Below are 15,404 nucleotides of genomic sequence, written 5' to 3'. Positions count from 1 at the left end.
TAGGGGACAGAGGACTTATCAGTCTGGCTAACTGTTTGGGGGTGCAGAGAAAGAAAAGAGCAGCAACAGCAGAGGCTGGACTCCCTGGTTCAATGTTCAATGCCATTTTATTCACATGCTCCATGTTCTTCCTCCCTCCCATCATAGCTTTGTTGCCCAGGGGAGGAACACATCTTCCTTCATGCTGTCCGGGGAACCAGGGAACAGACTCTGAGCAGGAAAATCAGAGGAGGGAGTTAGAATGGGTTAGTGGCTGGGATAAAGTTCTAGTGAAGGAGAGGAGCATCACCTACAATGAGAAGCAGAGAAGGCACTTGTCTCCCATGCAGCGGTGAAGACCAGGCTGCTTTGGGCAAAAGGGCAAGACTCTGGCATGTGTGCCAATGGTCTCCCCTTGGAGAAGTAGACAGCTGTGGGGGGAGGCAGGTTCTGTGCCATGCATTGCCCCGTGGTCTTCCCCACATTAAGGAGAGAAAGGCAAGCACCATGGAGGACGGTATTCCCAAATGAGGTAGGAGAACAGGACTTGAGCCTATGGAAGCCAGGAGCTCCTCTGTGCCCTTCTCCCCATCAAATAGCTATCAAGTGCTTTAGGGAGCTACCTGGTTTTCTGTAGGTCCTACAACAACAAAACCCCCTATTCGACCATCGTGAGGCACACTGAGGCAAGTATGTAAAAGGCTCTTTGGGTAAGGGCCCTCCTTGGTTTGGAGGGAATTAGGAAGCCAGTTATTCTAGGGGCAGAGCACCTCTATTAGTGGACAGAAGTAGGTACTCATCCTTCCATTCCTCTACCCTCCTCACAAGATTCCTCTTTATCTGTCCCTGAAACATATCCCTACAGGACTGGTCTGGGTTGGAGTACAGATTCTATCCGCAGTGACAGAGGTGGGGAAGTTTGTGTGTGGGTCCTGTGGGGTCAGGCCCTGCCCACTTGGTGTTCCAAGGCCCTTGCTAGGGGTCAAAGCATCAGTGGAGGTTTAGGCTCAGGTCCGGGTGGAACCAGAAGGTGTGGTGAGGGGTACAGTGGAACCACAGTCAGAATCCAGGTCCAGGACGGTGTGGGGGGCTGTGGCCTGGGGGCCTGGTCCCAGTTGGCGCTCTCGAAGGCTCTGGAGATAACTCTGGAGAGGCACAGGGCAGAGAGGGCAGAAGGTAGGGCCTGGGTCAGAACCCCCCATCCCCGACCCCAACCATCCCCATGTGCCCTCTGCCCCATCCCCAGGTGTGCCCCTCCCCTCACTCACGGGAGCCAGACTATCAGCGGGGCTCCGGGTGTTGGGGGGAAGCTGGCGCCGCCGGTAGCTGCCTTCACAGAGCCCCACCCCAGCAGATGTTCGGTGCAACTTGGCCTCTTGCTGGCGGATCCGAAGGAGTTGAAGATGCCTTCGCTGGTGGCTCAAGACCACTGCATGGGAGGGGGCCATATGGACTCAGGGAGGCCCCTTGAGACCCTGAATTCTACCCCCAACACCTTTACCCTCTACAGAAACCCATTTGATCTCCCTATTGAATCTCTCTCAAACCTCATTTCCTCCCTGGTTATTCTGAAAGAAACTCTTCTTTGGAACCCTCCTGCACTTTCCTCTTGGGCTTCCCTGAGACCCTTCCTTCCTTCCATAATAGTCCCCAGGAATTAACTCCTCTCTGCTTCCTCTGACAATTTTTCCTCATTCTTACCCAGACCGTTGGCTCCTCCAACTCTAACTTCCTTTCAATGCCCTACCCATTCATCTCGGACACCGCCACCCTTAAATATATTTTCCCCCTTCCCACCCCCCTTCCCGCCACCGCCCTGTCAAGTCTGGGAACTGGGGACATGAGAAGGCACAGGTTGGCTGCTTCTGTACCATGGCACTAACTCACCATTGGCGTGGCCTCCATGTTCCTCATCCATGAGCTTCCACTGGGCCAGGGCCCCAAGGGCCCCCAGGGCTGGCCAGGTGCCCAGCAAGACCCAGCTATACCAGCAGAGAGGAGGCAAGGCTGGAAGTGCCTGCAAGCGTTGGCCCAGCCGACTGCCCAGTGCCAGCCCCTCTAGGAAGTAGTCAGCACAGGCCACCAGCACCGCAGCACCCAGCAGGGCTGTGCCCAGAACTGTGAATGGACGTGGCCACCGAAGCGTGAGCAGGGCTCCCAGAAGTGCCAGCCCCACCAACCCCCCAGCTGGCACCCAGGCTGAAGGTGGTTGGTAGATGGGCTCTGTGCCCAGCAGGGCCCCGGCACCCAGGGTCAGGCCTAGCAGGAGACCAGTCAGGAAGAGCCCAACGCTGCGAACCAACATGGTGACCAGGCCACAGAGGAGTCCGATGCCCAGCGCAATGCCCGCGCTCACCTCCAGGCTCAGCTGTGTCTCTAGCACTCGCTCCTTGTGGCACAGCAGGAAGATCACCAGAGCTCCCGAAAGCAGGCCCGAGAGAAACATTACTGCCTTGAAGCAGCGGTAGCCTGGAAGGGAGGCAGGAGGCACTGAGAGACAGAAAGTAGACATCTACAGGGACGGCTCTGATGAATTAGAAGGGAGAGGAGTGGCTAATCAGAGGGGCAGAAGACAGGAGCAGCAGCCCAGGGACCTCAAGGCAAGGGGCAGAAAGGGATCATCTCAAGAAAGGCAGGGACCTTCCAAAAACTGTGAGGAGGTGGGAGGAAAAAAATGAGGAGGTAAGATGGATACACTGCAGGGAGTAAATACAGAAGGAAGGTTTAGTACTTCCAGGGATGGTAGACAGGAAGAAATCAGCACAGGCCAATTCAGGTTATTGGGGAAGGGTTGAAGAAGACTTAAACATGGAGGATAATGTGGGAATGGAGTTTTGAGGTAGGGGGAAGGGAGAGGCAAGTGAGAATTGGCAGGGGTCAGAGCTAGAGGGCATGGATATAGGGTGTGGACAAGAAGAGCTGGCAAGAGCAGCATGGGCTCCACTGAAGGTAGAGATCCCCTGACAGAAGAATAGAGGTGGCTCAGGAGCAAAGGAGAAAGTTGGCATCATCCTTGAGGGTGACAGTTTTGGGCAGCTGCCCCCCAGAATCCTGGCCCTGCCCTCACCGAAGCAGCAGTAGATGATTCCAAAGCAGCAGCAAAGAGCACACACCAGGGCGGGTGCCAGTTCAGGATTGTCCTGGGGTTCCAAGACACATCTTGGGTCTGGAGGCTCTGGGAGATGTTGATTAAAGGGCCTGGGGTCAGAAGTCATGGCCAGGGGCAACAGGGCTTCCTCTATGGCCGAAGAAAAGGTGATCCCAGAGGGGAAGATCAGTGTCAGCTCCTCTCATCCATCCATGAATGTCTTGAGGGGGATGGGAAACCTGCAAGGGGGTAGGGGGCAGGAACTCAGGTGCCCATGAATCTTGAGAATTCTGTACCTCTGCTTCTTATGAAGAAAGGCCAATTTCAGGAGGGAGTATGGCCTTGCTGGAGTAACTGAAAAAATCCACAGGATTGGGTCAAGGGGAACCAGCTGTCTTTTTACTACCCTCTGAAACAAGGACACGAAGTAAAACTTAAACTATCTTATAAATCTTTTAAGGTTATGAAACTTTATCTGATCCCTAGCTTCCCAGGGTGGGTTGGAGAGAGTAGAAGGTCCTAGGTCGGTGGAAGGAGGGGCCCAGGGACACTAGTGAGACTGGGCGCTAAAGGCCAGCAGCTTGTTCCAGCTAAAAGAAAGCTTGCCCCATCTGCAGCTGGGACTCAATACTACTTCACTGGACTGGGAAAGGTGGGATTAATTGAGGGGGTAGGAGGAGAAAGAGAAGAGAATGAGTCATGGTGGGGTCTCTGGACAGCTGTTCCAACCCCAGGGAAGGAAGAGGGGAGAAAAGAAACAGACATTAAAAGAGTTTGGGACAAGGAATAGAGTAGAGAGAGTCCCCACACTTTGCCAAAGTTCTGAAGCCCCAGCTCATGTGGAGATGGAGTTGTTGGGGGGAAGGGGCATCTGGCCACAGTCCAGTTCCCATGGTCCCTCTTGGACTAAGCAGGCACCTAGCCCACAGACATCTCACATCCTGGTACACCGCCTCTTGCTCCTCCTCTCAGGACATTGGTGGGACTTTCCCTACCCCTCTCTTCCCCCTCCCCCCCGGGGTGTCGCGGCTGCCAGTAGAATTTGAATTCGGCTCCTGAAAGAACATCAAGGAGGGGCTGGTACTGGGGGCACTGTGGGAGTAGGGTAGGAGGGATGCAGGCACTTTCATCCGTCTTCTTTTGGACACCAAGGTCCTAACAGTCTAGAGAGTTGGCGTGGGGCTTCCCTGGGGCTCCTCTCTTCCATCCGCTTGGAAGTCTAGGGACTCTAAACAAGGACAGATTGGGGAAGGAGTGTTAACTACTCACCACCCTGCCAGGGCTCAGGAGAGGAGGGGGTAGAAGTGCTTCCCTAACCCCCCTGCTGCATCCTTGCCCGGAGGTCCTAGGCGTCGGGGCGGCTGTCGGGTCTGGGCACCCCCAGGGTCACTCTGTTCGTTGCCCCCTAAACTCTTGCAAGCCGAAGCCCTAGCCCCGTGAGCTAAATGCAACCAGCCTGGGGGTGGAGGAAGGGGACAGGGTGTGTGGGGGGTGACATCACGGGGCGGGCCCCTCCAACTCTTTTCCCTTTGGGTGGGGGGGGGGGACCCAGTTTGCCCACTGCTCTAGGCTGGGGCCAGAGATCCCCCACCCATATCAGGGACAGGTTCTGGGACACCACAAGACGTTTGGGGAAAGATCTCTGAATGCTCAGGCGATGACTCGACAACTAGACGCTCTCAAACTCCCAACTGGGGTCCCAGCGCCCCCCTAGCCCGGGCTTGGTTTCTTCCACTTCCCAGAGAATTGGAGTATTGTCTTCTGGAGAACCTGGTGGTCGAGATCGGGGACCCGGGGAAGGGGCTTTTACAGGACTGGGGGCGCCGGCGAGGGGCTCATGGGCGGAAAAACTTGCGGAGCAAGACGGGGTCTGGAAGGGGGACTAACGAGAGAAGCGCGAGCAGAGGAGGGGACCCAAGCTGGGTCTGCGTGGGGGCGGGGGCGCGTGTCGACGTTGACCGAGAGCTGCTCGGTATGCAAATGGAACGCAAAACAGCATGTAGATGAATGCAGTGTTTTTTGGCACTCCGCTCGGGTCCTGAGCCCAGCGGAGGTACGCTCCTAGTCGCCCAGAACCGCTCCGTTGATAGTACCTTGGAGCAGCGTCCCGAGGGGCGGATCCGGGCCGTGGGAGCTGCAGTTATACCGGGCAGTTCGCCAGCTGGGTCGGGCGCAGGGGAGGCCGAGGATTGCTGGGAAAGAAGGGGTAGTGCAGGGAGGCCAGGGTGGGGGCTGGCCCGGGGCGTCCTGCCTTCTGCTCCACCTCCGCATGATACAAAAGGGTCTCTGTCCTCGCTACAGGCAGCAGGAAAAGGATCGGGGTGGTGGCTCTTCTACGCTCTCTGGTTTTGTCTGCAAGGGAAACACTGTGGCTCGGTGGCTGTCCTCAATCTCCCAGTCTCGGGCAAGCCTGAGAATACAGCCAGAGGAACCCCGAAAAAAAAAAAAAAAAAATCTGTCCCGCGTCCACAGGCACTGCTACAGCGCCCACCAGTGGTGCAGCCTGCGGAGCTATCACTCCAGCACGCGGAGGGTGGCAGCAGAGAGCCCTTTAAGGGGCGGGGCCAGTTCTTCCTCAGGACCTCCTCCTCTGATTTGAGTCAGCGCTTGCTCGACTGGCTCGCGCCTCCGCCAACCGCTTTTTCGTTTCCTTCCTGTCTCTTCCCTGGTGACCCCGGAAGTGGAAGTGGGCGTAGGTCGGCGGCCACGGCGGGGACGGAAGGCGGAAGCAGAGCGTGAGCGGGAGGCGGAGCCGGGGGAGCTGCTCTCGTAGCTCCCCCTGGCCCTAGGCCCAGCTGCTCGAGGGGGAGGAGTTACCGCAGCTCTTCGGGTACGTTACCTTCGCCCCCTCTACCCAGCCCAAGGATTTCCTGGCTGTCTTTCTCAGGGGCAACCCCAAGCTCCGCCCCCAGGTTTTCTTTGAGAGCCGCACGATCCCCACCCTTTTCTGGCAGCCTGCGGCCCCCCCTTTCCAGTCTTTCCCTTTTTACCCAAAAGTGACCCCCGGACCACACCCTTTGAGTTACCGCCCTCTTTCCCTCATTCTGGATTATGACTTTCTGGGGAAAGAAGAAAAACTAAGGGGTTTTGGAGGGGGGAAGGGAGCACGGTTGTGGTTAACGTAGTATTGGCTTATTGGTAGGGATAACGAACGCCCCAGAAGAATTTGAGAAAACAAGGGAGGTGGGTGCATTAATTATATCCTCAATTTAAGGTTATTTAATCCCTCTCTCGGTTCAATTCTGATAATCCCCACCTTGATACCTTTGTTGCAGGCATCAGAACTTATCATGATGGCTGTGACCTAAAATCCTCAGGAAGCCCTGGGGTCATGGCCCAGAAGCACCCCGGAGAAAGAGGGTTGTGTGGAGCCCACCACAGTGGTGGTGCCTCCTTCAGGACTTTAGGATCCTCTGTGGACCCTGAAATACTTTCATTCTCAGGACTCAGGGACTCAGCGGGGCCTGCTTCTAATGGTACCCGCTGCCTCACAGAGCACTCTAGTCCTAAGTACACACAGCCCCCAAACCCAGCCCACTGGTCGGATCCAAGCCATGGCCCCCCAAGGGGTCCAGGACCCCCTAGGGATGGAGAGGACCCTGATCAGAGTGAGGCATCTTCAGAAGAAGAATCAGGAGTGGACCAGGAACTCTCAAGAGAGAATGAGGCTGGGTACCAGGAGGATGGCAACCCTTCTTTTCTTTCCATTCCATCTGCTTGCAACTGCCAGGGAATCCCTGGAATCCCTGAAGGGCCTTACTCTGAGGGAGGAGATAGCTCTTCTAGCAACTTTTGTCACCATTGTACCTCTCCAGTTTTGGGGGAAGATGAAGAGTTGGAAGAGGAATATGATGATGAGGAACCTCTTAAGTTCCCCAGTGATTTTTCACGTGCGCCCAGTGGGAAGAAACCACCCCGGAGACAGCGGCACCGCATCCCGGCCAAGGAGGATACTCGGGAGGGTGGACGCAGAGATCCCAGGTCCCCTGGCCGACATAGGCTGGGCCGGAAAAGAAGTCAGGCAGATAAGCGCAAAGGCCTGGGATTATGGGGAGCAGAGGAACTGTGTCAGCTTGGGCAGGCAGGCTTCTGGTGGCTGATTGAATTGCTGGTATTGGTGGGAGAGTACGTGGAAACTTGTGGCCATCTCATCTATGCATGCAGGCAGCTGAAAGGCAGCGATCTGGACCTTTTTCGAGTCTGGTTGGGAGTCTGGGCAGGGCGGCTGGGAGGCTGGGCCCAGGTAATGTTCCAGTTTCTGAGCCAAGGATGTTGCTATGGGGCAGGGCTGTTCACCCGTTTTCTTAGGCTACTAGGTGCTTTGCTGCTTCTGGTTCTGGCCCTCTCGTTGGGCTGTCTACAGTTGGGCTGGCGGTTTCTGGTGGGACTGGGTGACCGGTTAGGCTGGAGGGGTAAAGCCACTTGGCTCTTTTCTTGGCTGGATTTTCCCACCTTGCAGCGTTGCCTGATTCTGCTGAGAGATAGCAGGCCATGGCAGCAGTTGGTAAAAATGTTTCAGTGGGGTTGGCTGGAGTTGCCTTGGGTCAAGCCAAGGACTAATAGGCAGGGGAATGCACCTGTAACTGGTGGTCGCTACTGCCAGCCTGAAGAAGAAGTGGCTCGACTTTTGACCATGGCTGGGGTTCCTGAGGATGAGCTAAACCCTTTCCATGTGTTGGGGGTTGAAGCCACAGCATCAGATGTTGAACTGAAGAAGGCATATAGGCAGCTGGCAGTGATGGTGAGTATCTTTCCCCTGTTTCCTCTTCCTCTTTGTTGTCTTATTTTCTATTCCAATTTTAGGAAGAGTAGGATAAAGAGAAGGCAGAGTAAAAAGTCAACTTGAAGCTGGAGCAACATTAATTCTTAGGAAATAGTCATAAAGACTTTTCCCCCTCTGCTGTGGCATCTGACTTTTCCTTCATTTTAAGCGTTTTGTCTTGAGATTCTTTTTTTTTTTTTTTAAGATTTATTGAGAGAGAGCACTAGAGAGTCTGCAGGGCAGGGGGAGGGGCACGGGTGGCGTGGGAGAGAGGGAGAAGCAGACTCCCTGCTGAGCAGGGAGCTGGGTGCAGGGGCTTGGTCCCAGAACCCCAGGATGTTAGACCACTCACCCTGGAATATCCAGGTGAAGTCCCTCTAACCACCCTCTAGGGTGGAAAAGAGGCCTCATTAGAAAGCCTGTCAGTTTTGTACCCTGAACTAATGAGGGTTTTTTGAACAGGGGGATATCCAACTATCTGTCCCAGATAGGCAAATGTGGACTTAGTGTGGGAAGGTTCAGGGAATGCATGTGATTGTTCTAGGACTAGGTGAAAGAAAAGTATTTCAAGACCAGCAGTCTAGAATGGAAAAGGGAAAGAGAATGGAACATAAACCATGGAGAGGCATGTGCATCTGTATGTCATATATATGGCTGTTTTTAAAGATTTCATTTTTAAGTAATCTCTACACCTGATACGGGGCTCAGACCCACAACCCTGGGATCAAGAGTCCCATTGTCCTACTGACTGAGCCAGCCAGGTGCCTCATGATATGGTTGCTTTTATTGATGGGGGGCGGGAGGGGGTGGTACAGGTGGAGTTGTGATGCCCCCATATGCCTGAGGGAAATGTTTAATACAAGCATGCAAATTGCTATTAGTAGATATTAATTTGCTATTTTTAGATACGATTTTTATTGCTTTTTCTGTAAGTAAAACTGTATTATAAGTAATGTGTGTAAATTCCATTGGAGGCTGATTTGAGTGTATGGAACTGGACTGGTAAAATTATGGTGTGCAAATTACGCCAGTGACTGCATGGAAACAAAAAGGAATGGGTTAACCAAGGTGTCCATTAACCATTCAAGACACAGTAAGGTACCAGGCCTATAACTTAGCAGAGGACTAAGTTTGGTGGGAAATGCATGCCCCTTAGTGGATAGACTGGGATATTCTTAAGAGTGGGAAATGGCAGTTTACACTCAGATTGTTACTAGCAGTAGAGCTCTTTTCTCACTTTCATGTCTTTTAGCAGACATCCTCTCTTGGGGAATAACATTCTTAGAAGAAAATTTCGTTTTCAACTTACTTTCTTGGAGTAGAGATATAGTTAAGTTCCCTGATCCTCAATATACCTGCCCTGCACCTCAAAGTACTCCCTTGTTCTGGGCCAGTGTCTGTGGGCTTCTTTTACAAAACCTCTCACTGTCCTTATGAAGCCTCAGAGTGACCATGACTGAAAGCTGTTCTATAAGCTTGGGTATGTGGAGTATTAACGGCATTCTCTTTATTTGGCATCATCAGGAGATTAGCTTTATTCTGTTCTTTTGGAAAAGGAGGATGGGAACAATCAGGAAGCTGTAGGAGTTGAGGATACTATTTGTCTTAGAGGAGAGGCTGAAAAGTGGATAAAAAGCCTGTGAGGATCACAATATGCTAATTCATTTCTGCGACAGAAAGGCAAACCATTATGGGAAATACATACTAGAATTTTCTAGTTAGAATGAGTTTGAAGATGTAGTATCTTTGGAACTCTTACTTTATGGTTGATGATAGAGTTAAAATGTGAGGGCTTAGTATGCATTTACCAGGTAGGGTGACCAACCATCCCTGCTTCCCGGGATTGAGGGTTTCCTGAGACATGAACTTTTAGTGCTAAAACTGGGACAGTCCCAGGCACACTGATAGGATGGATCACCCTAGTGCCAAATTCTGTGTATATATGTTGTGAGTATTCTCCCAGTAATTCATGATAAATAGCTAATAGTGACAGAGCTAGAACTTGATCCTATACATGTGTCTGCAGAGCCAGAGCAATTAGTCATTAAGTTGTATTGATTCTCTAAAAGGGTGATGAAAGAGAGCCATTTGATACAAGGGTTATTATTATTTATTTTTTTTAAGTAGGTTCCATGCCCAGTGTGTAGCCCAACCAGGCTTGAACTCAGAACCCTGAGATCAAGAATGAGATGCTTAACCCACTGAACTATCCAGGCATCCTGATAATGAGGTTATTTTGATCTAAGATGGGGAGAGGGTTGGAATGGATTTGGGATGAAATCTTTGTCTTGGTAGGTTCATCCTGACAAAAATCATCATCCCCGGGCAGAGGAGGCCTTCAAGGTTTTGCGGGCAGCTTGGGACATTGTCAGCAACCCTGAAAGGCGGAAGGAATATGAAATGTAAGTTGGAAATGGGAAATTGTCAGGTGGGATGAATGAATAATCTTCAAAGTAGAGGTCCCTGGACTTGTGGGTGAAGCTCTCTGAGGTGGAGAGAACAGGGTTGCTTATCTTTCTAGCTGGCCAGGGGCCTCAAGAGGGTTAAAGGTTCATCTCCCTTTGTCCCTTGATCAATACCTTCTGATTTACAAAGGCTTTCTTCTCTTAGGAAACGAATGGCAGAGACTGAGCTGAGCCGGTCAGTGAATGAGTTTCTATCTAAGCTGCAGGATGACCTCAAAGAGGCAATGAATACTATGATGTGCAGCCGATGCCAGGGAAAGCATAGGTATGAAATAGGGCAGGGATGGGACAGTCACAGATTAGCCATTGGGTAGCCAAAGACGTCCATTTGAGTATTACTGGTAGTTGGGGGATACAGCTGATGAGTAAAAAGACCCTGAGGTTTCTGCTTTTGCCATAGTGTCAAGAGATTGGAAATTTGAATTTGTACTAAGAAAAAAAAGTTAATATTTTTAGTTTTAAGAGAGAAGGTTGAGGGTACGGGTGTTTGTAGACATATGTAACAACTGAGTGGAGATAATTTTAGATATATTAGCTATTTGTCAATAATGATGACACTAAACACTTGATCTTAGCCAAAAGGCCAAGAAGTGATTATAACGATGATAGTATAACAGTGTTGTAGGCTTGACAGATGAAAAGGAACTTTTCCTTTTGTTGGGTTGTAGGAGGTTTGAAATGGACCGGGAACCTAAGAGTGCCAGATACTGTGCTGAGTGTAATAGACTGCATCCTGCTGAGGAAGGAGACTTTTGGGCAGAGTCAAGCATGTTGGGCCTCAAGATCACCTATTTTGCACTGATGGATGGAAAAGTGTATGACATCACAGGTATACTTCTGTTCTCTAGAAATATGGGCTCATGTATGCTCAAAACTGTGATGTTTTGGCTAATTATTTCTCATGCTTGTAGAGTGGGCTGGATGCCAGCGTGTGGGAATCTCCCCAGATACTCACAGAGTCCCCTATCACATCTCCTTTGGTTCTCGGATTCCAGGCACCAGTGGGCGGCAGAGGTAGGTGTTACTTCTTTCAACAATCTACCTACTGTTGTAGTTCTGAATATGATTTCAGATGACATGCTGCTTAGGACACCTAGAGATCTTACCCTTAAGTTTGGCAGCTGACTCAGTATATCTTTTTCTTTCCCTCCAGTGTATCTTTAACTTAGGTGTAAACAGGTAACAGAGGTAACCATATAACTCTTAATAGCTCTTGCCTCATAATGTCTTATGTTTTCCTCTCAGAGCAACCCCAGATGCCCCTCCTGCTGATCTTCAGGATTTCTTGAGCCGGATATTTCAAGTACCCCCAGGCCAGATGTCCAATGGGAACTTCTTTGCAGCTCCTCAGCCTGGCCCTGGGGCCACTGCAGCCTCTAAGCCCAACAGCACAGTACCCAAGGGAGAAGCCAAACCGAAGCGGCGGAAGAAAGTGAGGAGGCCCTTCCAACGTTGACACCCCTTCTCTTCTTTCCTCAGATCAATGTCAGGGAGTCAAAAGGGCTGTGTATAGCACAGGATGGAGTTTTGACTTGTTTATTTTTAAATATTTAAAAAAGGGAAAATTTTAAGCTCAAATTGTTCACTCAGTACTTGTAGGAAGCCCCAGAACCACTCTCCCTCCTCCACCAGCACCTAGGAACTGAATCTTGTCTTTTGACAATACCAAAGAAATAGGGGGTGGCTAAAGCAAAGATCCTAGAGCCTGGACCTGGGCTGGACAGTATCTCCCATGGTAGTGTGGGAATTGGTATTTCCCTGGGGTCTGTATGCCTTTGTCTCTTGCTTCTAGAGCAGATGACACTTTCCCCCCCTTTTTTAAACTACGAGTCTATCTTATAATTTCTTGACCCATTTCAGGAGGGAGCCCCCTCCTTTACCCCAACATTCTAGTTAAAAGAGAACAAGAAAGCATGTAGCCCTAATTATAGGAGATTATACATAGAGTTCAGAGAGTGGGAACTTTGAATTTTTCCTCTGACATTCACCTTGTGGGTAATCACCCAACTTCATGCTTGTTGCTGCAGGGATGGCCAAACTAATAATTTTTAAAAAGAAGACTCATGCCCTCTGCCCTTGGGTGAGGGAGAAGGATAAAGGGGCTCCCAGAAGCCCCCTTATGATCCAAGGGTTTGTATTTTTTTAAGTTTGTTCATATTTGTATGTACATATCTATTTAAAGCCAGGGGATTATCTTTCTATAAATATATAAACTGGCAACCTGTATCTTTCCTCTCTTCTTTGCCCTTTTTCTCATTTGAGAATCCTTTCCCTAAGTGTTAGCTGAGTGAAGGGCACCTCCTACTGGATCAAGGGAGAGGGGATTAAAACAATACCTTAAGAAAAGTTTTATATAATAAGTTGCTATTCCTTGTTTCTTCCCCAACCTTATGAGGACATCTCCCTACCCTTCCTGCTGACCAAACTATAGCCATATCTGAAAAAAACAAACAAACAAACTTTATTATAGGGAAAATACACAGCAAAACAGAGCTGGCAAGTGGTGTAGGTAGAAGATCTGGAAAAACTTAATCACCAAACAAACTGCTCAAACATGACTTCCTGCTGTGAGGGAGACTGATTTGGCCCTTATCTTTGCCACCTTTCCTGATTCAAAGAAAATTTGTTTTTAGCAGGGCTGAGCCCAGGGAGCCCCATTTTCCAGTCTGTTTTCTTCCTGGGAGTTTGGGAAAGGTTATGTAGTTCTCAGGGTTTCAAGATACAGAAGACAATACAGAGAAGGAAAGGATGTTGCAGCCCTTTGGTCCAGTGTTATTCCCAGCCCCATCCCTCAGTATTTGTTGATGCCAAAGAGTCGAACCCCATGGAATTGGGGTAACTTAGGCAGCAGTACGCTGAGCAATGAGGCTGTGTTGATGAGGAAGTGAGCAGCATCATACTTGGTGTAGAAGCTGGCCAGGAGGTAGCTGGGGAGAGAAGAAATGGGTTAAGTGAAGTTGGCCTTCCCTAGTTGTTATTTATGGCTTTGCAGTGACTTTTCTATTTTTAAATGACCAATTTTATTGCATGTAGTCCTAGGATATCTGAAAATATTCCAGTTAAATTAATAGTATTTACTTTGGGATTGGGGAGATAATCAGCACTTTTAGCTGGAGATTTATAAGTTAGAGTTTTTTCATTGTTAATGATGTGGCAAATGACAGCTGAAGTCTATGTGGCTGTTAGAGTGCTTTTGCTTCAATTCCCCACAGTTTTCACAGATTTATTTCTGTTCTGCTTTATTTATTCATTTCCTTTGAAGTGTAAAACCATTTGGTTTTGCTTGAGTGTTTTCTCAGTCCTTTCTCCATTCCCCTACCACCAACGGGCAGCAAGGAATGCTTGATTACTATCTTCTACTTTTTATTGCTCTCCCTTGATTCAGACCATACCATAATATCTTCAAAGGGTCTAAGTGAGTAGTCTGCTTTTTTAAAGCTTCCCTATGTAGGTTTCTCCTTGATGCTTGGAGCATTCCCTGTATCTCCCCCTAGACTCACAGTATGATAGGAGAGATGCTGAGGAATTTGCGGGAAGAGGTAAATTGGAGCCCGTAGTCCATCTGTTCCCAGTGTGTCAGTAGCCGAGCCTTTCCTTGGTCAGGGGTCTCAAAAGGTGTCCCCTTCACCGTATGTAAGAAGATATACATAGCCTGGGAGGAGGGAAAGGCGGGGCGGCGGGTGCAGTGGAAGGAGGCAGAAAGTAGTCCGTCAGCCCCAGAATTATGCGGAGATCGCGAAACGAAGACATAAATTCCCAAATAATAAGTGATTTTGGGTTTTGGTTCGGAAAGGCCTGGGTTGGGTATAAGGGTATGGTTTAGTGCTCACCAAGTTATGGATGACGTTGGTCAGGGTCCAGACAACAGGAATGCTGAAGAAGGGGATGCTGAGTAGAACCACATGCAGCAGTCCTACCAAGATGATGTAGGCCAGCCATATGCCCCGGCTATTCATCACTCGAGTGTTGGGGTTTACTTCGCTGTGTGCCACCCCCACATTCATCCTACCGCCGTGGGGGGATCAGGCAGGAGTCCAACTCAATTTCCTCTTAACCCCTCTTTGAATTAGTTCCCCCAAGTTGTCTCCTGGATAGCCCAAATCCCCTTAACTCTATTGGGAATAAAAAAACTTCCCCATTGTGCACAAAGGAAAAACTGAAGACTTAGGAAAGAAAACTTAAAAGGCAAGACGGGTGCTCTCTACTTTTAGAGACATTAATGGTAATCTTTACTCTGATCCTTACACTTCAACTGTAACCTAAGGGGTCTAGGCTTGGGGCAGGGACTTCTGACAGCAGGGATTAACAACCACCAATAAGGGGTAAGGCGACAAAACTACTTCTAATCCCCACCTCTTCCTATGCGGCTTGCCCGTCCAGTCTCCCATCCCCTTGGCATGTAAGCAGGCCGCATCCCAATCCCTTTCTCAAGCGAAGGGCGCTGCTAAGTATTTACCCAATGGCTTTTGGATTGAGCTAGGAAGGAACCTGAGCTCAGCATCTCGAGTCACGGAGCGTTATTCCCGAATCAAGGGGCGGCTCTGATTGCCTGAATTTGGCCCTTTAAAATCGTGCTTGTTGATGTCAACTTGGGAAGCAAATCTTGCTCGCCCGTCTTTACCTGAAATTCCTTAAACCCTAGTGTTGAACCCGCCCCATGCCCCTTCCAGCTTCCCTCTCAAGTTTGTCGTTCTGTTATTCTCAGGGGTCTCTTCAGAGCTCCCCTTGGTATTTAGGTTGCCGACGCTCCAACCTCCCTCCGCCCCCGCCCTCCATCTTCCGCCCGGCACCACTTTTCCTATGCCCCATTTCTAGTCTCCCGGCAGCCCCTACCTGCAGGCTTCAGAAGCCCGTCCGACTCGAAGAGCGGCGTTCGCTTACACACCTGTGGTGTCCAGGAAGCACACGCCCTCTCCCATCTGCGCTCTCCCTATTCGTGGAACAGAATCGGCGCTGCCGCCACCCATTGGTTGGCAGTTTGCAATGGTGATGCGCAATTGGTCGCCATTTCCGCCGTTCATGGCGTTCAGAACCCGCCCCTCTCCCTGTCCCACCTTTTGAGAGAGGTGGGGAAAGCTGCTAGGAGGAGTGAGAACGGCGTCCGCTATTG

The 15,404-nt window shown here is 50.3% G+C and overlaps 3 protein-coding genes across 6 annotated transcripts; 1 reads left to right on the top strand and 2 right to left on the bottom strand.

The window, feature by feature from the left end:
* Positions 1 to 88: 88 nt before the first annotated feature.
* Positions 89 to 5,499, bottom strand: LOC116877630 (transmembrane protein 198-like). Of its 4 annotated transcripts, none has more exons than XM_032874394.1 (5): positions 4,337 to 5,499; positions 3,047 to 3,306; positions 1,867 to 2,448; positions 1,248 to 1,411; positions 89 to 1,124 (listed from the first exon to the last, which is right to left on the bottom strand). In XM_032874394.1, the coding sequence occupies exons 2-5, from the start codon at positions 3,192 to 3,194 to the stop codon at positions 987 to 989; spliced, it is 1,032 nt and encodes a 343-aa protein (XP_032730285.1). In that variant the 5' UTR covers positions 3,195 to 3,306; positions 4,337 to 5,499; the 3' UTR covers positions 89 to 986. The 4 variants fall into 4 exon arrangements, with proteins under 4 accessions (XP_032730285.1, XP_032730288.1, XP_032730287.1 ...); XM_032874397.1 differs by having other exon boundaries at positions 1,248 to 1,408; XM_032874396.1 differs by lacking the exon at positions 4,337 to 5,499 and having other exon boundaries at positions 3,047 to 4,069.
* Positions 5,500 to 5,527: 28 nt separating this feature from the next.
* DNAJC14 (DnaJ heat shock protein family (Hsp40) member C14) lies at positions 5,528 to 12,520 on the top strand. Its single transcript, XM_032874390.1, has 7 exons — positions 5,528 to 5,897; positions 6,343 to 7,808; positions 10,125 to 10,231; positions 10,440 to 10,559; positions 10,963 to 11,123; positions 11,206 to 11,308; positions 11,540 to 12,520. The coding sequence occupies exons 2-7, from the start codon at positions 6,399 to 6,401 to the stop codon at positions 11,748 to 11,750; spliced, it is 2,112 nt and encodes a 703-aa protein (XP_032730281.1). The 5' UTR covers positions 5,528 to 5,897; positions 6,343 to 6,398; the 3' UTR covers positions 11,751 to 12,520.
* Positions 11,815 to 15,404, bottom strand: ORMDL2 (ORMDL sphingolipid biosynthesis regulator 2). Its single transcript, XM_032874399.1, is given in 4 exon segments — positions 11,815 to 13,221; positions 13,795 to 13,946; positions 14,125 to 14,299; positions 15,128 to 15,404. Coding segments are annotated over 4 exon segments (651 nt in total). The 5' UTR covers positions 15,316 to 15,404; the 3' UTR covers positions 11,815 to 13,085.

Source organism: Lontra canadensis, unplaced genomic scaffold (genome assembly GCF_010015895.1).
Source record: "Lontra canadensis isolate GAN:19392208 unplaced genomic scaffold, GSC_riverotter_1.0 scaffold53, whole genome shotgun sequence".
In the NCBI taxonomy this organism is placed as follows: domain Eukaryota; kingdom Metazoa; phylum Chordata; class Mammalia; order Carnivora; family Mustelidae; genus Lontra; species Lontra canadensis.
This window is presented reverse-complemented; position numbering and strand designations above follow the sequence as displayed.